At 43.0% G+C, this 23,255-nt stretch overlaps 4 protein-coding genes across 10 annotated transcripts in view; 1 reads left to right on the top strand and 3 right to left on the bottom strand.

Moving 5' to 3' along the window:
- The window catches only part of LOC134206338 (diacylglycerol lipase-alpha), a 351,723-nt gene that overhangs the window by 33,051 nt on the left and 295,417 nt on the right, over positions 1–23,255 (bottom strand). For 5 of the 6 annotated variants that reach the window (XM_062682038.1, XM_062682035.1, XM_062682036.1 and 2 more), the window contains 3 exons: positions 18,438–18,856; positions 18,006–18,380; positions 1,593–1,616 (listed from right to left, as the gene is read on the bottom strand). In XM_062682038.1, the coding sequence (XP_062538022.1) occupies positions 1,593–1,616; positions 18,006–18,380; positions 18,438–18,856 (818 nt within the window). The remainder of the gene's footprint in view (positions 1–1,592; positions 1,617–18,005; positions 18,381–18,437; positions 18,857–23,255) is intronic. The other variant, XM_062682037.1, reaches the window with a different exon arrangement.
- Positions 10,461–13,044, bottom strand: LOC134218809 (uncharacterized). The gene is made up of 3 exons (XM_062697732.1): positions 12,739–13,044; positions 11,709–12,679; positions 10,461–10,493 (listed from the first exon to the last, which is right to left on the bottom strand). Exons 1-3 carry the CDS (start codon positions 12,767–12,769, stop codon positions 10,461–10,463), a joined length of 1,035 nt encoding a protein of 344 aa, XP_062553716.1. The 5' UTR covers positions 12,770–13,044.
- On the bottom strand, positions 13,286–14,639 carry LOC134212398 (uncharacterized). Its single transcript, XM_062690197.1, has 4 exons — positions 14,550–14,639; positions 14,280–14,418; positions 13,796–14,215; positions 13,286–13,732 (listed from the first exon to the last, which is right to left on the bottom strand). The coding sequence occupies exons 2-4, from the start codon at positions 14,346–14,348 to the stop codon at positions 13,301–13,303; spliced, it is 921 nt and encodes a 306-aa protein (XP_062546181.1). The 5' UTR covers positions 14,349–14,418; positions 14,550–14,639; the 3' UTR covers positions 13,286–13,300.
- Positions 15,022–17,032, top strand: LOC134212401 (uncharacterized). Of its 2 annotated transcripts, XR_009979265.1 has the most exons (4): positions 15,022–15,403; positions 15,464–15,800; positions 15,858–16,324; positions 16,385–17,032. XR_009979265.1 is itself a non-coding variant. In XM_062690212.1 (3 exons), exons 1-3 carry the CDS (start codon positions 15,305–15,307, stop codon positions 16,067–16,069), a joined length of 648 nt encoding a protein of 215 aa, XP_062546196.1. In that variant the 5' UTR covers positions 15,022–15,304; the 3' UTR covers positions 16,070–17,032. The 2 variants fall into 2 exon arrangements, 1 of the variants encoding a protein (XP_062546196.1); XM_062690212.1 differs by having other exon boundaries at positions 15,858–17,032.

Raw genomic sequence — 23,255 nt, forward strand, 5'->3', positions numbered from 1 at the left:
AAAAAAAAAAGAATAAGAACAGAGAAAAGAAAAAGAAGAAGCAATATGGTACCCACATCTAGGAGAAGTCTAGAAGCGAGTCTAGAAGACCCGTGGTATTCGAGTCTAGAAGATATCGAGGTAATATCTGAGAGACCACACCTGTCATATCCCTATCGGTTCAAACGGTCTACTCGTCTAAAATTTGAGGTAGACACCGGTTTAAACGGTTGTTGCATTTGAGGCGGATTTGAGGTCTGACAGGTTCTAGAAATCGACCAAAAATATCTAGGAGACTAATTTTTTTGTCTCAGAGATATCACGGGAGATTTCTAGAAGACCTTTCCAAGCGGGATATAGAAGCTCTTCTTTTTCCACTGCTGCATAGTTTCAGCTCAGCAGAGTAGGACGGGTCCGAGAACGTGGGGGCAAAAGTTTGCCAACTACTTGAACAGATGATGACCCACTTGTGAAGCAAGAACAAGAGTTTCAAAGCCACCCACAAGAATTGAAACTCAAATAGTGGTGCAAAAATCATGCAGGTCTCTCCGTGAAGTCCGTTGGAGTCCTTCCAGTGCTGTGTAGAAACAGCTATTTAACATAATGAAAATTTAGGAACACTCCAGTTGGTTTGCAGAAAAACGATGTTAAATTCTGAAATTATTTATTTTTTGTAGAAGAAAAATAAAGCCGGCGCGGTGTAGAGAATAAATCAAAGTATATACCTACCTACATAACAACAGTAAAACAAAATAAATAATTGCAGCGAGAACTTTAAAAATTACTAACTGAAAGCGAGCGGAAAGAAACACTACAGTTCGATTATTCACACTGACAAAAAACTTTTGCTACCGCAGCTGTTACGGTTGGGTAATTATTTATTATCCCGCGTTTTAACTGGGAAGCATGGGTAAAGGGAAGTTACGTGCTACTGCTAAATTGTGGATAACGAAAATCTACACGATTAGAAAAAGTACCTAATTTTAGGTACTTTTTTTCTCTTGCATCTCCCTCCCTCTTCCCTTTGTTGTCATAAAATGAAGAGCAAAACCACTCAACAAGGGCATTAAAGTGTGGGAACCCAACGTTGAGTAATCTCATGTTTACAAAAGTTGAGTGAAATTCACCCAACTTTTGGTTAGTTTCTATTTAAAATTAAATATATTTTACTTAATATTAAGTGAATTTTACTTAATTTCGAGAAAAAATTACTTAATTTTGGGTTCCCACACTGAACCCCCGATTTGAATTAAAAGTACCTAATATTAGGTACTTTTTTCTAACCGTGTACATTGTTCTTTTCACCAGGGGACATGCAACAGAGTAAACTCTGCCAAAATGGCGGAATGATGCTATTGAAATGATGATAAACGCGAGATTTTCCGTTGGTTTGGTTGGCTGGATGGGAAAAAGATTGGTCGGTTGCACAGCACAGCAATCATGCGGGCAGATGGGGCAATTTCGGTAGGCCTATGCGCCCTGATCAGTGTTGCCAGATTTTTCAAAAGCAGGCGGGTAGATGGGGGTTGTTGGGTACACGAGGGAAGCTCTACTGGCTTGTACTGCAATACATAACATAACAATAAGTTGGTAGTTGGCAATCTCTAGCGTACCTCCAACCCTGATCGTACTTGTGTCTGACGGTTTATATGACAGCCATTAGATTATGCGATACAAGAAAAAGATAAAAATGCAGCGTGAGAAAGAGACAGAGAGCAGGAAGAAAAGCATGTGAAAAAAAGAACAATGTTAAAGAGGCTTCGGTGTATAAAAAAAGATTGCGGGTGGAAAAGTGCTTGGAAAAGTAGGCCATGAAAATGTATTACCATGGAAAACCACGATAAACGTACGAAACAGCGGAAAAGAAGGGTAAATTACTCGTTAAGTTTAATCGTTTATTTTGATTTGAACTTTTTCCCTTTTGTAGCTAGCTCCCAAAGTGGATGATCGGCTTGGAAGTAACACAAAAAAAGTGCGGCGTTGCAGATACAAATAGAATGATAAAACTCTGGAAGCAGCGGCAGCAGCAGCAGTAGCAACATCACGATGGCGAATGGACTTCATCTGAGGAGACAAATGATAGATGGCGCTGTGGTTCGTCGCTGTCAGGCACTCCTCTGAAGAGCGACCATTAGAGTCGGTGAGCACGATAAAATGCTTTCATAAATCAAGTTAATCGACGTTGCGAAACGCTGGAAAGGGGTGCATCCCCACCGCTATCAAGGTGTAGGTTGAAACGGAAATAAATTTTCCACTTTATTTTTCCCGCTGTGTTCTGGTCCGGAAAAGTAACGGGTAAATTGTGTGACCTAGAAATCGAATGGATGGAATGGTTGGGTAGGATTCGCTCTAATGATAAATTATTTCTTGGTGGGCTTTCTGTTTAACAGGAAATAAAATGCAAGAAGGAGATTGAATTCAATTTAATTTATAGAAAACAAATTGACGCCTAAATTAGATATTTATTTTAAAAAACTTACAGGATGCTCATTGGAATGAGCAGCACTGGAAAGAGAACATTCCACTATTAGCTTTCAGTTCGTTGATAATATTGTTTCAGCTTTCAGCTCTACCATGGACGAGATGACGAGATATTGCAGAAGTGCCGCGAACGCAACGTGCGTACACATTATCTATTCAACTTAAACCCCATATGATATAATCAATCGAGACCAGCAATGACAGCTAATGCACGGACTTCCGGATAAACTGACACGGTTAGCCAAGGCGACGATGGATCGAGTGCGTAGTTCGAGCTTCAAGGGCATTCTCGAGTTCTTTAAACGCACAGAGGCTCAAGAGAAGAAAACGTTAGCCAGCCACCAAGAGTTTATATTAGTGGTGACGAAATCAAGGTGGTTAATGAGCTCGTGTTCTTGGGCTCACGAGTCAAAAAACGAGCATAGAGTACACACCGGCGTACACATAAATTATTTCATCTTTCCGTGCCGATAGCTTGTACGAGCCAGACGTGTGTTCTGTGTCTCATCGCGGATTGTATTCTGTAGTACGAGTGCTATTGTGTGGTGTGGTGCGTATCCTACCTACGGATCCAAGGCGATCGCTGTCGGCGAGAGAAGTAGCTGCTTCTGGCGACGTCAGTGAAGCAGGCTATTGTTATAACTGCTACTACATACAGCAGCAAGCGCAGCTAAGTGGAATACATTGTTTTATTGTTCCCATCTCTCTGATACAGAGTGTGATTAATTATAATAAATTTAATTAGTCCATCCATAATTTATGTAAAAGAAGCGAAAGACTAACAGAGAGAAGTTTTTCGCTAATTAAAAAAAGAGTTTTAGATCTAAAAAGACAGAAAAGTGAATGATAATGCCTAAAATCAACAATTCTTAATCTATTCAACCCTGCTGCCCTACAAAAAACGCGCCACCGTCAATCGAAGTAATCGAATGTCATTTCCAACCAATCAGCAACCGGTACGATTGTCACAGAAAATCGGTACGATTTTTAATGAGTACTTGACGCATGCTATCCTAGCGATGAATTACATCCCCGTAACTTCGACGTCGTGGCACTGCAGGAGATTTGCTGGACAGGACAGAAAGTGTGGAAAGGCGGATATCGAGCGGCTACCTTCTATCAAAGCTGTGGCACCACCAACGAGCTGCGAACCGGCTTCATAGTGCTGGGTAAGATGCGCCAACGTGTAATTGGGTGGCAGCCACTTAACGCAAGGATGTACAAGCTGAGGATAAAAGGCCATTTCTTCATCTATAGCATCATAAACGTGCACTGTCCACACGAAGGGAGACCCGACGACGAGAAAGAAGCATTCTACGCACAGCTGGAGCAGACATACGATGGATGCCCACTGCGGGACGTCAAAATCGTCATCGGCGACACGAACGCACAGGTAGGAAGGGAGGAAATGTATAGACCGGTCATCGGAGCGGATAGTCTGCGCACCGTATCGAATGACAACGGCCAACAATGAATAAACTTCGCAGCCTCCCGCGGAATGGTAGTCCGAAGCAAAAATATCCACAAGGCCACATGGAGATTACCTAACCTAGACACGGAAAACCAAAGCGACCACGTTCTAAACGACTGTAAATTCTTCTCCGATATCACGATCGTCCGCACATACTGCAGTGCGGATATAAAATTCGACCACTACCTCGTTGCAATATGCCTGTGCTCAAAACTCTCGACGGTGTACAACACGCGTCGAATTCGGACGCCGCGGCTTAACATTGGGCGGCTACAAGACGGTAGACTAGCCCAAGGATACGCACAGCAGCTGGAAATGGCACTCCCAACGGAAGAGCAGCTAGGCGCAGCGTCTCTTGAAGATGGCTGGAGAGATATTCGGTCCACCATTGGTAGCACCGCAACCGCTGTACTGGGCACGGTGCCCCCGGATCAGAGAAACGACTGGTATGAGGGCGAATGTGAGCAGTCAGTGGAAGAGGAGAATGGAGCATGAGCGAGATTGCTGCAACACCGTACGAGGGTGAACGAGGCACGATTTAAACGGGCTCGGAACTCGATTTTCCGGAGGAAAAAGCGCCAGCGGGAAGATCGAGACCGTGAAGAGACGGAGCAACTGTACTGCGCTAATAACACACGAAATTTCTATGAGAAGTTGAACCGTTTACGTAAGGGCCTCGTGCCACAGCCTGATATGTGTAAGGGCATAAACGAGAACCTTCTTTCGAACGAGAGTGAGGTGATCCAAAGGTGGCGGCAGCACTACGAAGAGCACCTGAATGGCGATATGGCAGACAACGGTGGCGGTATGGTAATGAACCTAGGAGCACGCGCGCAGGACTTACGGCTCCGAATCTCCAGGAAATCCAGGAGGAGATCGGCCGGATGGAAAAGCTGACAAAGCCCCTGGAGTTGACCAACTACCAGGAGAGCTGTTTAAACACGGTGGTGAGGCACTGGCTAGAGCGCTGCACTGGGTGATTACCAAGGTTTGGGAGGATGAGGTTCTGCCGCAGGAGTGGATGGAAGGTATCGTGTGTCCCATCTACAAAAAGGGCGATAAGCTGGATTATAACAACTACCACGCAATCACATTGCTGAACGCCGCCTACAAGGTACTCTCCCAAATTTTATGCCGCCGACTAACGCCAATTGCAAGAGAGTTCGTGGGGCAGTACCAGGCGAGATTTATGGGTGAACGCTCTACCACAGACCAGGTGTTCGCCATTCGCCAAGAAATGCCGCGAATACAAGTCGCATATGATACAATCGATTGGGACCAGCTATGGCAGCTAATGCACGAACACGGTTTTCCGGATAAACTGACACGGTTGATCAAAGCGACGATGGATCGGGTGATGTGCGTAGTTCGAGTTTCAGTGGCATTCTCGAGTCCCTTCGAAACCCGCAGAGGGTTACGGCAAGGTGAGGGTCTTTCATGTCTGCTATTCAACATCGCTTTGGAAGGGGTAATACGAAGAGCAGGGATTAACACGAGTGGTACAATTTTCAATAAGTCCGTCCAGCTATTTGGCTTCGCCGACGACATAGATATTATGGCACGTAACTTTGAGAAGATGGAGGAAGCCTACATCAGACTGAAGAGGGAAGCTAAGCGGATCGGACTAGTCATCAACACGTCGAAGACAAAGTACATGATAGGAAGAGGTTCAAGAGACGAAAATGTGAGCCACCCACCGCGAGTTTGCATCGGTGGTGACGAAATCGAGGTGGTAGAAGAATTTGTGTACTTGGGCTCACTGGTGACTGCCGAAAATGACACCAGCAGAGAAATTCGGAGACGCATAGTGGCTGAAAATCGTACGTACTTTGGACTCCGCAAGACGCTCCGATCGAATAGAGTTCGCCGCCGTACCAAACTGACAATCTACAAAACGCTCATTAGACCGGTAGTCCTCTACGGACACGAGACCTGGACGATGCTGGTGGAGGACCAACGCGCACTTGGAGTTTTCGAAAGGAAAGTGCTGCGTACCATCTATGGTGGGGTGCAGATGGCCGACGGTGCGTGGAGGAGGCGAATGAACCACGAGTTGCATCAGCTGTTGGGAGAACCATCCATCGTTCACACCGCGAAAATCGGACGACTGCGGTGGGCCGGGCACGTAGCCAGAATGTCGGACAGTAACCCGGTGAAAATGGTTCTCGACAACGATCCGACGGGCACAAGAAGGCGAGGTGCGCAGCGGGCAAGGTGGATCGATCAGGTGAAAGATGACTTGCGGACCCTCCGCAGACTGCGTGGTTAGCGACGTGTAGCCATGGACCGGTAGTCGGTAGCCATGGACATGGTGATTGCAAGATTGCGCGACGAGTGTCAAAAACGCAGTACGGATTGCGGCAGTGGCAGAAAAGAAGAAAAAGTGCACAAGGCTGAAGCAAAATCGAAAGATGAACAGAAAAATTGTATCTTCTGCCAACGGCCGGGACATTTTAGAAGAAATTGTCGCAAGTATCTGGCGATGAAGAACAGTGAAAACTCAACCGAATTGAATAAGAAACCGGCTTCGGGACAACAAGCGAAGAAAGTGAAAACTGAAAGCTAAGCGGGTCGTGGCTGACGATATCGCATGCGGTGTCGTGTGCTTCGTGGCTTGTGGCTCTATCTCCGGAGCGTGGATGATAGACAGCGGATGTATGTACGTGCCACATGACGAATGATCGCGAGTTTTTCACGGAGTACAAAAGCGGTGTTGTGGTTGATGTGACCTTGGCAAATGGATCAAAAACAAAGTCTTCTGATAGCGGAAGTGGAATTGTCATGGGAGTAAATTGCGATGGGTAGCATATGGCGATGGCGATGGGTAGCATATTACCGTTTCGAGGGCATCGAATCTCAGTTTTCCACTCCCTACTCCCCTCAACAAAACGGAGTAGCGGAGCGCAAAAACAGCTATTGGGGTGAAGCCATCCTTACAGCGAACTACGTTCAGAATAGGTTGCCATCGAGGTCCGTCGATAAAACCCCGTATGAGCTGTGGATGGGTACAGTTCCGGATGTGACTGATCTGAAGATATTCCGATGCGAGGCATACGTCTACATCCCTGAAATAAATTCGATCCCAAAGCCACAAAGTTAATATTCATCGGTTATTCGGGTAATTACAAGGGCTACCGATTTCTCGATCCGGTCACAAATCGTGTTATCATCAGCCGCGACGCGAAGTTTTTAGAACTCGACAACGGCTCCGAGTATATGGAAGATTCCGCAATGGATCCAGGAGGAGCAGTAACGCTACCTACAAAAGAATGAGAAACGGAGGTGCTAATTCAGAGTGAGAGTAATGAGAAGGTAGTGCGCGAAGAAGAACAGCAATCAATATATGATGATGCGAATGAGTCGATTGACTTTTATGGTTTCGACGACGATCCAATTGGAGATCAAGTTTTGGACAGAGCAGAACGTCACGGCCGCGGAGTATTGCCGAGACGATACGATGACTTTGTGGTGGGACAAGTGTCAATTGATGAACCATGTGATTTTCGAGAGGCGCTAGTGATTCCAGAGTGGAAATGCGCTATGATCAAAGAAATGGAGGCTCATGCAGTGAACAATACATGGGAGCTTGTGCGGCTACCTTCCGGAAAGAAACCTATCGGTGCGAAGTGGGTGTATAAAACTGAAACGTGATGATGCTGGTAGAGTAGTCAAGCACAAAGCTCGCATAGTAGCCCAAGGCTATACGCAACTTCCCGGAGTGGATTATACGGAAGTGTGCGACAAACAACTTTGCGCGTGCTACTGGCCATTGCTAGACAGGAGCAGTTAGAGTTGAAGCAATACGACGTGAAAACAGATTACCTCAACGGTACAATCGAGGAGGAGCTGTACATGAAAAAGCCTCCAGGATTCGTCAAGAAAGGGAAGGAAAACTGTGCAGAAAACTGTGCAGACTCCGAAAAAGCATCTATGGATTACATCAGTCGGCGAGGTGTTGGCATAAAGTTCTACATGCAGCACTCCTGGAATTGAAATTCGAACCTTGTGACTCGGATCCGTGTTTGTACATACGCCGCGGTGACATTGTAGTTTATGTACTGGTATGTCGATGATTTGATCATCGGAAGCGTAAATAATGAAGAAATCGATATAGTGTTCAATTGCTTGCGTCAAAAGTTCGGAATGACGTCGCTTGGCGCTATTCGGCACTTCCTGGGTTACGATATATTAAAGGAAGATGGATGTTACACGTTGAGATTGACCCCGTACATCGAAAGTTTGCTCCGGAAGTATAAAATGGAAGATTCGCGACCAGTACAAACACCGATGGAAACATGATACACAACAGGATTACTGTATCTAGCCGTCAATGCTAGACCAGACTTGTCATTGAGTGTAGGTCTCTTAGGAAGGAAGGTAAGCCAGCCAAATAATATGGACTGGTCTGCAGCAAAGCGTATTCTTCAGTATCTCAACTCAACGAAGGACTGGGGACTACGCTGGATGAGCAAGGCTCAAGGTTCGGTCGCACTCTCATCTCTAGAGGCGGAATACAATGCGCTCACGTCGGCAAGTCAAGAAGCGATATGGTTGATGCGTCTGCTGATGGAGCTAGGTTATCCCCAAATAGAGCCAACTACGGAAGACAATCAGGGGTGTATTAGTTTCGTTAAGGCGGAGAGGGCAAGTGGTCGCGTTAAACACATTGACACCAAACGACACTTCGTCCGTGAGCTATGTGAGCAGAACGTTGTAAGAATTGTATACTGTCCGACTAATCGAATGGTTGCCGACGCTTTGACAAAGCCCGTCGGGCCAACTATAATGAAGCAGTTCGTAAGACGTGTTGGATTGGAAGCCATAGGTGGATTCAGCACTCATCCAGGAGGAGTGTAGGAATGTTGGATGTGCTACATGAATCCCCCAATACTACTATAATGACACTGAATAATATATTCTGGTATCACTGTATGTAATTAATGTCAAATGTAACTTGAACTCGAAATAATTAAAACGTGCTTTTTTGTTTTCTTCAAGTCTCGCGTATTACTCGGATTATTCATCCCCTTTTCGCTGGTTTCGACCACGTTTCGCGTTCTCTGTTGTCTCCAAGGCCCAACAAATAGGAATAGCATAGGAGAAACAACCATAATTCATGAAGCCGATAGTGCCTCTCATTCATAAAATCTCGCGAGTATTGTACAATGACCTCACTATCATTCATGATCAAAGTTTAATGGCTGGCCTAAGAATAGTCATTCGATTTCATCAGAATTCAGGTGTGTCTTTTTCTAGGGAATATATTTAAACTAGGGAATCATGTTGAATAAAGCGTAGTGACTTGTGTGATGTAGATATCACACTCCATAATGTAAGTAGCATGAACCCGATAGAAAGTAAATATTTGTCCATTGAAAAGGAAAATCCACTCCGATTGTTTTTGGTTTTACCAAGGTAGTAGAATTGAGTTTGTAGACTCACTAGAGTCGTTTAATTTTTTTTCTTGTTATTTATTTTACCATGTTATCGTTATTTTTGTTTGCTTTGTTTGCAGGTTATATTTATTCAAAAAAAATGTATTGCATACATTTTTTATTGAGCCCCGGGGAATATATAGGAGCTAGTAATTCTAGCTTATATAATCTTGCCTCACACACGCCGTCGGAAAAACGTTGGACCCAGCCTCCCGAGGTACTAAACCTGTGTTGCGGAGCGAAGATGTAAGAGAAGGGAGAATGAACAAGCTTAGTACCGGGCTTCCGCATTACACTACGGGACTGAAGAGAAGTTCTCTTGGTGCTCGTTGAATATAGACGTACCGTGTCGATTGTCGGTAACCGCGAAGCCCAAAGCTCGAAGTGTTCTGCGTGTGAACATGTGAAAGCCCGTTGGAAACCTCATTACGTTGGCCGGAGTGACTGGTCGATAACCGAGAGTGTCCGTCCGGTCCGGACCCCAAGTGCGGTAGTTAATCGCCTCGAAGTGACAGTGCCGTAAAATTGAGTCACTAACTGTGAAATTCGTAATTAGCGACAGGCACGTGCATCGAACCCGCCGCTGTGACAGTGTCGGCAAGTGTGGCCAAAGCCGAAGTTCCTAAAACGTTTCCCAAATCTGGATTCCTCGACCTTCCGCGAGTGCAGGGTGTGCAAATCCCTCCCAAAGCTGATTCGTTTCATCGGTACTGGGCCAGGGTGAACCCGACGTCCACCATCCGGCGGCTAGAGGCCGTCATATCAGTAGAATCTGTAGGCTAGGCAGTCCCTGGAATGAGATTAAGGTAAGTCTGCACTGCATGCTTAGTCCTAGCCTTGGCAAACACTTAACTTATAGCGGCCTCATGAAAGAAGGCTTCGAAGCCTTTTGAAAGGCGTCTTCGCCGCCTCTCGGAATTTTCGAGTTGCATGGAAGTAGGCTTTCGAAGCAGAAGGAGGCTTTCAAGCCTCTTGCTGCCTGCAATGCAGCTACTATGCTTTTTGAAAAAGGGTCTTCACGTCTCTCAAATTGAGACTTTCGAAATTTTTGATTCTAGATTTTTGTTCAGAAGCTCAAAAAGAAGAAGAAAAACTCAATCGTCGTGAGAGCTCATTTCGGTTTTCAACTGGAAGCACAATACAATACAAAGATTTAGAATAAAAAAATTGTAATTATCAAAACTGTATCATTTTTTTTATTTTTACAGCAATAGTGTAATACATCCGCCATCACGCATTTTTATTCGAGGTACCTCCTGGGGCCAGCGAAGGTACCCCCAGGGGTATATGTACCCTAGATTGAGAACCCCTGATGTTGATAAGACGCGACCCCCTCCAATAAGATTTACACAGGCTGGGCGATTCCCGAGCAAAGTCGGTTAACAAAATGAGAGCAAATTGATATTAAGCTCTGCTGTTGAGATTATATTGAAAACAAAATTTGATGTCAATTATTATTCAATAAAAATGATATCAAAACATGTTTTCAATGTGCATTCTTCAGTTATCCTAATGATAGCAGCTTTACATCAAATTATGCTGTCGACTATCAAAAGTGATGTTATAAAAAATGGGATTCATTTGATTTTCGAGCTTGGTTTCAAATCTGTATGTTGAGTTTTCGGTTAGAATGAATATATTATTAAAAGATATGTGTAGTACTGTTTTTAAAGTTTCACTTTTATTTATTGTTAGTCAATCTGAGTGATAAATTTACACATGGAAATAAACTTTAAGACGTTTTGATCCTGTTTAATTTCGACACTTACACATTGCCGAAAATGTTTAGTTGTTTTTTTCAGTACCGTCAACTGGGGGGAAGATGATCATTTTTAAGACAAAACATGCAATAACAATGTGTGTTTACATTTTAAATCGAAATAAATATTTTCAAAACATGTACTGCTATACGTTGCAATAATCAACAACTTTAGTTTTCTGAAATGCGTTCGCATTTATTAAAATAAATTAAATTATCACACATTTTTTGAGTAATCTGGTTTGGGGTGAAGTTGATCAAGACAGCTCTACTAAAATCATTATGACCTAGTAGTCAAAATACAATAGGTTATTTGTATGAATGTTGAATTTCCTACGTAAAGAAGTCTACGAAGTCAATATTTGAAACGTTGTCAGTGTCAATTATGACTATCTCTCTCTTTCTTCCACAAAATACATTTTTATGATTATAATCGAAAAACTCGGATTTCTACCTAGCGGTAACATTACTTGAACTGAAAATATTGTTGACTACCGTTTCATAAAACAATTTGGCACTTTTGACTGACACATCAAATGATCATCTTCACCTCAATGATCATCTTCCCCCCAGTTGACGGTACCATAGAATCACTTATTGAATACGTAAACATATTGTCAAATAATTTACATGTGATCAGTTTCAAGCCAACAATATATGTTTCACTGTTTGTGTCTGTTAATATTTGCTCTATGCGGAAAAACTCTCCATAAATGCAAACATATGAATCATCATATCCCAGATCCCTACATGACTTATGGGTACGGTACTGTATGTTTCCAACATGGATTCTATCGTGATAGCTAAATTCACGTTGCTCAATATAATCGTCAATGCTAACGTCTTGTGAAAGTTCATAAACAAATCGCCTATCAAAATGAAGATCTTGCTTTTTTGTTGAATTCCAGATTTCAGAATGCCAAGTATAAGCCGGTGATGTCTCCGGAATTCTGGAGTTTTGGCAAATCCTATGCATTACGTATTTCTTGGTGATTTGAACCACCGGATGATTGTTACCTGTCCTATAATTAAGTATCATCCCATTTGCACTCTCGTATGGATATAAAGAAGAGTTCCAAAGAGCGCCGAAGTTTCTAGCGCATTGAGATAAATGGGTCAATAAATGAACGTTGAATACCATGTTATTTTCACCATAAAACTTTTCAAATTGTGCTACGAAGCTGTTGATAGATGTTTCACAGGAGTCAATTTTCTCAGGCGAAAGATGTAGATCAAGTAAATTAAAAACGCTCGATGAAAGCAACATGAAGTGGTCCAAAAAAGGTTGCGGTAGGATACCGTAGAAACATGGGAAGAAATAGTGATATAAAATATGTTCCCAGTCAGTAGCTTTGTTCTTTTTGATGTCTTCAAGTTTTCCAGGATATCGAGGAAAGGCGCTTGGTGGACGAATACTAATCATACGCTTTTCAACCTCTTTCAGTTGAAGTCCCACGTAGAATGGTTTCTGGTGATTGGAGGTACATGTGAAAAAATCCCACATCATTTTCATTACTCCCAATAAAACGCCATGCATATAGTCAGGAGGAAAACCTAAAATAAATGTCGAATAAATTACTTAAGTCAAGTATTTCGTGTTACATTAACTTTACCATGTATTACATCAAAGTCTGGTACGAACATCAGAACATACCATATTTTGGTACACCTGTTTCATGAACTTCCATCATCAACCTTTGGGTTTCAACGGACTCCCTCTGCTTCGAGTGTTGGAAGGGATACCGTATCTGATTCCCGTTCGTCAGTTTACCGCTGTGCAGACATGTTGAACAACCGAATTTGCCGTTAAATTGGATTGTTCCCTGAACCTTTGGCCTAGCGATTGTATCCAGACAGGCTTGTAACAATATAACTTTATAAAAAAATTTAATCAACTTCCATTCCATGTCTCAAACGCCTGGTTTCTTTACAGAAATGTTTGAAAAGGAGACACATGTACGGATCTCCTTTGGACAGCCAAACTGCGGTTAAAATAATTTTGTTCTTGCTGAAACGTGGCCGAAGGGCAAATTGTTTATCACAAGAAAAATGGGATAACACGGTTTATTTATTGTCCATCGGTAAGCTGCTGCACCATCGCATCCGTGTTTACAGATAGAAATGTATTTATCGCCTTCAGTGGTCAGTTTGCGACACATTTATCCTCGACTGATGTCAGCTAGGTATATTCTCTTCATGAACTGATTGTTCGTATTCTTCTATCTCCACTTTATATTTTCGAACCGTTTCTTGTAGTTGCTTTTCGATAGGTAATACCACAAAAAAATCAAAATTCATGGAATTACATCCAGGAACAGAGCAAATGATACCCTTAGGGGGGGCTTGGCTTCCAACTTCACATTGGCAATTTGCACAAAAGTATACTCGAAAAGTGTCGTACGGATCAGGAAATGCATTTGAGAATGTTTCAAAATTTTCCGGGAAATTTTTCACTCCAGTAATAATATTGAGCAGCTTGAGTAAATCTACCAAAGCCTCCTGAGTGAGTCTATGCCTAATGTAAAAATTTAAGATGATAAACAGGGCATCTGATGTTTCAAGCCCAGGCATAAATTTCAAAGGATTTTTAGTCGCATTGAAAGAATTCTGAAAAATGACAAAATAAAACGTTACATGAATAAGAAAAATCATGCGGGAAGTATATTTTACCTCGGACTGGAAGTCGTTAAACTCTGTAGGTTCTAGACTACTGATTGTTTCAGTATCATTCGCATTCTCATCGATCCGTGGTACTTTTTCCTCGGGCATAGATACATCTTCATCGTTACTATCATTAATGGGTCGTTGTGTTTCCATTTCGTTTGTAATAACATCTGTGATTATCCTTACTAGCGATGAATTTACATTATTTGACAACACATGCCCTTCCGCATTGAGAATGTACTGGTCCAAGCAGTTAATTCGATCAGCTTGTTTATCATCAATCGAAGTATCAAACCCATCAAAATCTGATTCACTAGAATAATCAGTTTCCTTCATTGATGATACATCTGACACTTCGGAGTAATTCGAGTAATCTCGCGGACCAAATTTAGTTCTTATGATGTGATTTACATTTTTTTGTTTAGACTAAAAATTAGTTTGATATATAATGATTAGCGTAATACTAAAATATAAATTCTCAAAAACAAACCTTTCGGACGTATTTTTTTCCACGATATTCATTCCTCATATAATGGTGACGCTGAGCTCGGCGATCCATTTCGGGTAATTGCAGTTATTTTTAATAACTTAGCAATAACTCACTTTATTATATTTGTGTAATGACTTATCTTCAAAGAGAGTAAACAATAATATATATTTCTTTAACTTATTTTTATTCCAAATTTGTCAAACACAGCAGAAATGAGAATAAATTACAACTGTACAAACATTTTCACTGTACACGTATAATTAAAGGTACCTAAAAAGAACTTTATTAGTCACTCAACTTGTTTTAATTTGCTTCTATCAAATATACTATATTATCAATATAGTTCACTCTGGCTGATTCCAACGGACAACACAGTAGCGACGCGGTGTCACAAAGGGCAAGCAATGTAATAAAGAGACCTTCCGAGGGGTGTTTAAAAGTAGAATGCAATATGCAGTATTACATGTCGAAATAATATGCTAGAAATTATCCTTTGACCCCATTTTGATACCTTAGTTTGAAAATAAAATTAAAAAAAAAAATAATTCAAATAGTTAAACATTGTAAATTAAGTGTAATTTTTGCAATTATGGCACCCCTTGGCTATCGTTTTCAGGCGTTAGTTACCCTTTGTGACGCAAGATGGTGTGATTGTGCTGTCCGTTGCCTAATATATGGAGATTTATGAAGTGAGCTATATTGTTAATATATTATATTTGCTTCTATGTAGGTACTAACCTTTCGGCTATGTTTTTTTCACACAACTGTCAGTTTCTTCCACTGAACTGGCAATGTTGGTTACTTCATTATTCGTTTTCTGACAATCATGTCAAAAGCGAATGAAAGAGAAAAATATTTAAAAACTTAAAACAAAGTTTAAAAGAACTCGTTATTGGGTTCTTTAGTTTTTCGTGTATAAGCATCGCACTTCAAAAAAACTGAAGTGTCTGTTGTGTCAAATTCTTTCGTGCGAATTCTCTCGTTGGTGACGGCTGCAAATTTTAAAGTGCTTTAAACGAAAAAAAATGGTCCGTAAACGGCAGACAGCGACACAGAAACGTGTTTTGGAAATAGCCAAAGCAAGAAATATCGAACTTTTGCGATATGAACTGGGTGAATCAAGCGTAAGTATTTACAAAACAAACTATCGATCCATCAAAAACATAACCTCACTTATTCTCTAGCGATCCGCTGCAACTATGGAGCAGGCGAACCAACGTAAATTGAGCTCAACATCAAAGGAAACTGTGAACCCATCAGACGAAATACCTCGGAAGCAACTCAAAGTGTTAATTCAGAAGAATCCTGAATCAACAACCTTGACTACAGAGCTATCCAGCCCAGATGCCGAAATAACAATTTGCAACAACCAGTCAACTATTACGGATCCACCGGAAACTACGGACTCGCATGTCATTGACGACCAGGAGCAATCACCAACAACTAGCGGCTCATTGACAATCGCGGACTCTGGTACTATTGATGACCAGGAGAATGCCACCAAGCAAGATAACAATGACGGTAATTTTACTGATTCTTTTTTGTTTGTTTATTCAACTACTAGTGTTATTGTTTTAGCTTGTACTTGTGGATTGCAAGTAAAAGTTTGCCAACTCGATGCCCAAGTGAATGAATTGCAAGGAGCACTCGATGAGCTCAAAGTAAAAGTGGCATTTTACAAGAAGAAAACAACTGACCTAAAAGTAACTAACGCCAAACTGCAGAAAGCCCTAGTGTCCAAACTGTTGCCTGAGCCCGTTCAAAGATGTAGAAGGTTTTCCGAATTGTGACGATATTATGACGATGTCAATGGAAGCGCATGATAGCGATTACATGTTTGTGAAATTCCTTATGAACGCTATCTAGCCGGATGGATTTGCTGGCAGAACCGTACGGACGGGTTTCAAATAACCCAAAAGGTCGTCCAAAAGTGAACGTCGTAGCCACAGAAGGAAATGCTGGAGAAGATAGAGGATGTACATCAGCAGCATCACCACCTGCAGTTTCTGTGGCATTGGAGGATGAAAAAGTGCAGTTTGTGAAAGGTATGCAAATAGTTAAACAATATAAAATAACATTTATAATTAATGTTCCTAATGTTTCAGCTCGTCTGTTGGAGAGGCGAATTCATCTTCATGACGAAACGGTAGTTGCTAAGAAGGCCTCTGAAGGATGTAACCGCCTGATGCAAATTGTTATCAGTAATGCTAAAGACGCTAATAACATGTTCCATGTTATGATGTTTTAATCCTTGTGAATGATTTTTATATATGAATTTCGTGCTTAATAACCCATGGACTACGGTTTTAAAACCACACTTTTAATTTGTTCAAACACTCGAACTAAATGACATTGTTTTATAATTACTCAATTTTTTTATGCTTAATCAATAATAAAAATAATTGTCGATCCCATTGCTAACCATTTATAGTTTTATGCAGAATAATATTTTCATCACTAGCAAATTAAAAGCAGAATATGCTTTTGATTTTTGCTGTCATTTTTCTATCACAATACCAAATAGAGATCTAATTTTGCTATCAACTTTGAAATCTATGATTTCATAATGAGTAATCAATTTTCTGTAATTTACAAAGTTTAAAAGCAATCTGCAAACAAAATATGCTGTTGATTTTTTGTTATCAATGCTTATAATAATAATCTAACCGAATACTCATTTTGCTATCAAATTAAGAATCTCATGAATTCAAACTTAGTTATCATGTTGATTTCACTGATAGCAAAATTTGTTTTCAGTGTGATTCCGTAGTGTAAACATATGCTCTTATTTCTGCTGTGTTAACTGTTAATCCATACAAAACGAGATCAAATGGAGTAATCAAAATTATTGACATCACGACAGCAAATTTTGATTTCAATCTGATTTCAAACTTTGCTCGGGTTGCGACCCAACACCCAACACAACTATGGTTTAGATTAATTTCTGACTGCCATCGGAGGTTTGATGTCTGATTGCTTCCTGCTGCCGCCGTTTGATTGTTTTCATGTAAATGGCAGGGAGAAAATGCTTTCCACTTCCATGCCTACTTACACTATCTTTTCTTGAACCCTTTTATATGACGTACTCGCAAGGCCGTACGTGCGCACTACATATTTGTGATGCAGTTGCTGCCGTTATTATATAAAAAACTCGTTAAAAACATAATATTGATAGTTTTACTTCCCTTGGTCCTACATTTATGTGTAGCTAGTTTCCCGTACCGTGTTTTGGTTGAGTACTAGAAGCGCATCAAAGACGTTTCTAGCGTCCTACCACTGGAAACGTGGAAAGTAACGAATGCAGCGGAAGCGAGCTTTCAAAATTGTGTTACCGTTTCCACAGTTAGTAAAAATAGACGACGTATATTCTCAATTCAAGTAAGTACGTCTTCTGATGTTCCCACTTTAAATATATTCCACGGTGCTGAAAGCAAATAATGGCTTTTATCCTACATGCTGGTTCGTGTGTCAATTTTCTATGTGGAAAAAATACTGTTTTATTATACAACACGGGACAATGCAATTGGCCCAACAAGTTGCTGCATTTTAGGTGCAAGAAAAAAGAAAGGGTGTAGAAAGCTGAGATCTCAGTGATGATGACAGATATCATAAAGACGTGGCAAATTTCCCGCGGATTAAGAGGAAATTAATTTCAGAGAGTGAATAGGAGTTAGCTGCAAAACTACAAAAAATGAGCAATCTATAAACAGAAAATGTTGTACTTACTCGTCCTGACTGGGATGGTGCCGTACGATGTGAATGATCCGTCCCGGTGGGTAAAGGGGATGATGCAGCGTCAGGGCTATGGAGTTGTCGTTGGGATGCACCGTGCTCTGGCGAGCACTGTTCCGGTCCTGCTCGTAACGCGTGACGTTCTCCTCCTTGGTGGACATCATGGTCACGGAAGTCGGCTCTGGGCCGCAACAGCAGCAAATAACCGAACAGGCTATCGTCTTCCACTTGGGATCTATGCTCCGCTGGATGGCGTTGATAAGATCCGCTCGAAGGGCTTCCATTTGATGGAGCCCTATCCGTGGAACGACGTCCTTCCCGACCACGACCGAGGTGATGAAGGATTTGCTGTATTCGACCGCAGGCATGCTGTAATAAGTAACCAAATTATTTGGACATCCCTCACGAGTTCAAAGATTCACATACCTTAACAAGCCACCTGGCGGTGAGTAGCTGTAGCAGTGCAGATCATCATACTGCTGCTTCATAAGAATTGCCAAAATGGCAGCCGTGCCGGCACCAAGCGAGTGTCCCACCAGCACCAACCCAAAGTCCGGAGTTCCCCGACTAGGATTATGCTCTTGAGCCCGTTGGATGAGATTCTCCTCCTCAAGTTTGTTTTTGATGTAGATTGCCGCCTGGACCATACCTTTGTGACCCAACCAATCCTCTCGGGGAGGATTCAGCGGAAGGCAGTCGCCCTCGGCATTCAGATCCGTCAGGACGTCCTTCATGCTAAGGGTCCCCCGTATGCTTACCACAATCTTGCTGTGGGTGTAGTCTATGGCAACGAAGAAAGGCGTTTCACCGATGTCTACGTGGTATGTGGCGTAGATGACTTCGACCTGGAAAAGAAACAAAGGTTGGTGAAATTCTCATTTCGATTGTACAAAGCCAAATGGGTTTTCTAATAGTTCGGTTTATTTGGGGTGGAATTCCGATGGAATTCCATTCTCCATAGTTGGAATCCCGGTTTCCAATTCCTACGGAATTCCGAAGCAATCCCAACGAATTCTCGGTAGACGTAGAATCCTAAAGGATTCTTTGAATCTTTTTGGATTTGCGGTGGAATCTCTTCGGATTCCCGGTAAAACCCTTTCCGATTCCCAACAGATTCCCAACGGATTCCCGATGGAACACCAACGGATTCACGACGGAAACTCAACGAATTTCCAACTGAATTCCGACGTAATCCCAACGGGTTCACGACGGAATCCCTACGAAATCGCAACGGAACCGTAAGGATTCCTGACGGAATCCCAACGGATTCACGATGAAACGGACAGATGGTTCCCGCCGGATTCCCAACGTATTCTCGACGGAGTCCCAACGGATTTCCTGACGATATATCAACGGATTCCGGACGGTTCCAAAAACAAACCTATTTTTTTGTGTAGAGGTCTCAGCATTTTTTGTTTATTTTCCCGAGGTGGGCACCGCCGAGTTTCAGCAAACATGATTTTTGCCGAAATATCAGTAAAAGTGACGTTTCGATTTTTTAATTTTAATTTTATTTTATTTTTCGTCAATCGTTTCGTAGACCGTTACATAAATATATTTAGCTATATGTACAATAATACATTAGTTTATATTAACTATCGTTGGTTGGTTTGGCTCGTATAAAAAATGCTTTTTGAAGTTTTTTTTCTGCAAGTTTTGAAATTATTTCAGTCTTCACTTGTCATGATATTGCCCGAGCTAAGGGAGCAACTGGCAAGGGTGGGAGAGTACAATTCATAATAATTAACAAAGAAAATTAAAACTATACACCTTAAAAACCGTAAAAATTGGTTGGTTCATAAAATTAAGCTGGTCGACAAAAAAGGACATCACTCACGGTCTTCCGTCCCCATTGATAAACTTTGGCCAGGTGGTCAACTGTGGCTGTACGGATGTCCAAGAATCCAATTGTTGAGTCGCGTTGTTCTCCGGAGTTCAATCGTTGCAGCCAGATATGAAACCCAACCTTAGCGCATAATATTGATCCATGAAAGGGGAAACTTTTCAGAGCGAAGGACTTCTGTAAAAAAAAAATCGGAGCGGACGATTTCCGCAATAAACTGATCAGAACGTCAGTTAAAAATATGACAATTTTCAGGTCGCATTTAAAAACAAAAGAGAAAAAATCGCAGAAAGTGTCGTCGTTGCAGCTTTTGTATTCCTGCTACACAGGACTTGGTCGGTTGGTATCAAGATGAGGGAAGATCCGGGAGGCTCGCACAGTACAGTACAACTGGTACAGTCGTCCATCTTTGACGAAGCCGATGAGAACAGATAGGTTAGCGGTTTTGTCAGCTGGGGCATCTCTTGTCGGTATTCCGTTGGTGGAGCGAGGAATGTCAAACTCTGGACATCGCTAGATCACATGTTCAACTGAGTTTCGTACTTCGCAGATTTCACAAACGGTACGAAAGGGCCTTCCATTGAAATTATGTGAGAATCGGGTGTGGGCGTGGATCCCTTGGCCTTCGCAATTCCGTGGTTCTGGAAGCAGTCCATTGGTTTTCCCAATCCTGGCTGACGATATTTTTGATCCAGGCTTTAACGTCAGCCGAGGGAACCGATGTTGTGAAACGCTGGCATTGGTGACCGACTCCAGCCATAATGTCCGCAGTGACGTTGCTTGGCAACCCACAATGCCCGGGAATCCATCCAAAGGTTGTCGATTGTTGGTCGCTAGCGAGGATGGCCTGGATACATGGGTGTTTCGGGTGGTCACTTTGTAGCACAGCGATGGCACTGGCGGAATCAGTCAGGACTAGGACCGGTTTGTCGGAGGGGGTAGTAGCGGTAATCAACAGAGCTGCGGTCTCTGCTGGGAAGACGCTACATTGTGCAGGAAGGCTGTCCGAGACCGTTAGGTTGTTCCCAGTAACGCCTAAGCCGACCCCTTCTCTCGAGAGGTCAGTGTATCGATGCTCATGGTCCCTAAACTCAGTGTTTAGCAACTCGGCGACCGATCTTCGAAGAGCTTCCGTGTTGTCTCCTCTTTTAAAATGCCTCGTAATGGAGCCGTTTATGTTGGCTGTGAAGGAGTGCATTGAACAAGGAGAGGGTTCCTATGGCTTCCGGAAGTGGTGGAAGCGTATGCTGCGGCTTTTATGCAAATATCCACTTGCACATGATGGTGAAATGGGAGGACACCTGATTCGGCGCAGGCTGCCTCAGCGGGTGTGAAAGGAAGAAGTACGGAAGCTATGCGGAGGTATTGGTTGAAGACTGGGGAGAGTGTTTTGACAAGCTCACAACGTGCTACACAAGTCAGTTCCAGTCCATACAGCAGTCTGCTGTCAATCAGCGCTTGGCCGATATGATACCGAGTGGCCCTGTTGTTCGTCCTATGCGGTCTTAAAGTTTAACAAGGTTGATCTTTGATTTGTAGCCGACTTTGACCGCTTGGAAATGAAGGACGAAGGTCAGTACTCAGTCGATGGAGACTCCGATGACCTTGACGAGTTTCCGGTTTGGGATTGGCCACCCGTTAATCTTGAGACTAGGGCCGGAGACACGATGCCATCCATTGCACACATGCCCGCGGACGCTTTTTACGGCCGACATGGTGAAGCCAACCGACGAGGCCCACCGATGAACTGCACTAACCGCTGCTTGGGTTCGGATACGGGTTCGCGATGGAATGTCTCCGACTACGGAGGAGACTGTCGTCCGCGTAGACAAAGATGTAGATGTTCTTGGGCAGGCCATTGAAGCCCCCATTCATGGCAACCAGAAACATGGTTACTGCCAGAACAGGCACCTGCGGGATCCCAGTATCCTCTAGAGGCGGTGTACGTCTCCTAATCCGGCAAAGTACGAACTTGCCCCATACCCCGGGCGAAAGGCGTGTTGGCGAAAACCAAGTAGTGCGTCAGACTCAAGCTTTTCACGCAGTCCACGGTTGACCAACCTCTCGACGACCTTTGATACACAGGAAGTCAGTGAGATAGGCCGATAATCAGCGGCGTCGCAGGAGGAGATACTGTTTTTAGGTATCGGAATAACGTAGCTAAAGCGCCACTCGTCGAGAAAAGCTTGATTTGTTCATGCTTGATTTACCAGATCGAGGAATACTATTTTGGCGGTAGGGGAAGGTTTTACAGCATCGGATACCCTATTCTATCTGGACCGGAAGACTTCCCATTGCTTCTAGTAAGAGCGAAGGAAAACTCGAAGACCCAAAGGTCGTCGAGAGGTTGGTCAACCATAGGCTGCCTGAAAAACTTGAGTCTGACGAACTACTTGGTTTTCGCCAACACGCCTTTCGCCCGGGGTATGGGGAACGAAAAGGGCTGGCTTATTGGGGAACTTAGCAAGTCCGGCGGGACTCGAAAGTTCTGCAGCGTCAGAGCCTTTGAAAATCGGCTGGGTAGCCGCTTACTGATGCGAGTGATGCAAAATACTACCCGAGTGCATTGGCCACATCCGGCGGATCGGAAATAGTAGCCTCCTGAGCGCTCAGAAAGCTTTCCTTCTAGCTTTAACAGCTCGACGCGTTTCGTCCGACCACCAACGAAGGGCTTGGTGTCCTGACCGAGAACTGGTCTGAGGGATGGATAGACCAGCGGCGTCGAAAACGGTCTTGGAGCAGTCGGGAAGCGTAAGCGGGGTAGTTTGCTCCAATGTGCGTTGAATGCTGCTATCAATGGACTCCCAGTCGGTGACATCAGAACGCCATCGCGACCTCTTATAAGTGGTAGGAGGAAAGGCGTTGGCAGTAACCTGAATTGGAGAATGGTTGCTCCCATAGAGGTCGGAAGCAACCTCCCATTTTAACATGGACTGGAGGGGTCGGCTGATGGTGTTCACGTCGATGGCGGTGGCCGAATGGCCATTAACAAAGATGGGTGCTTCGAGTAGGGCAGCGGTTCTTAACCTTTTTCTTGAGAGGTACCCCTCCAAACTTTCGCATTAATTGACGTACCCCCTCTTGAAGGGTGTCAGGTCATTAGGCCGAACAGTCATTAGGCCGAATGGCTATTAGGCCGAATTAGCAAAAAGTGAAAAGTGAGAAGTTCCTTCTTTATTTTACCCTTTCTTCCTTCTTCCTTCTTGCATCTTTTATCTGGCTTCCTCCTTCTTTCATCCTTCTTCTTTCTTCCTTCTTCCCTCATCCTCTTCTTTCTTCATTTTTCCTTCTTCCTTTTTCCTTCTTCTTTTTTCCTTATTCCTTCTTTCTTCTTCTTTCTTCTTCCCTCTTCCTTCTACCTTCTTTCTTCTTCTTTCTTTTTTTTCTTCCTTTTTCTTCCT

This window comes from Armigeres subalbatus, chromosome 1 (genome assembly GCF_024139115.2).
Source record: "Armigeres subalbatus isolate Guangzhou_Male chromosome 1, GZ_Asu_2, whole genome shotgun sequence".
NCBI lineage: Eukaryota > Metazoa > Arthropoda > Insecta > Diptera > Culicidae > Armigeres > Armigeres subalbatus.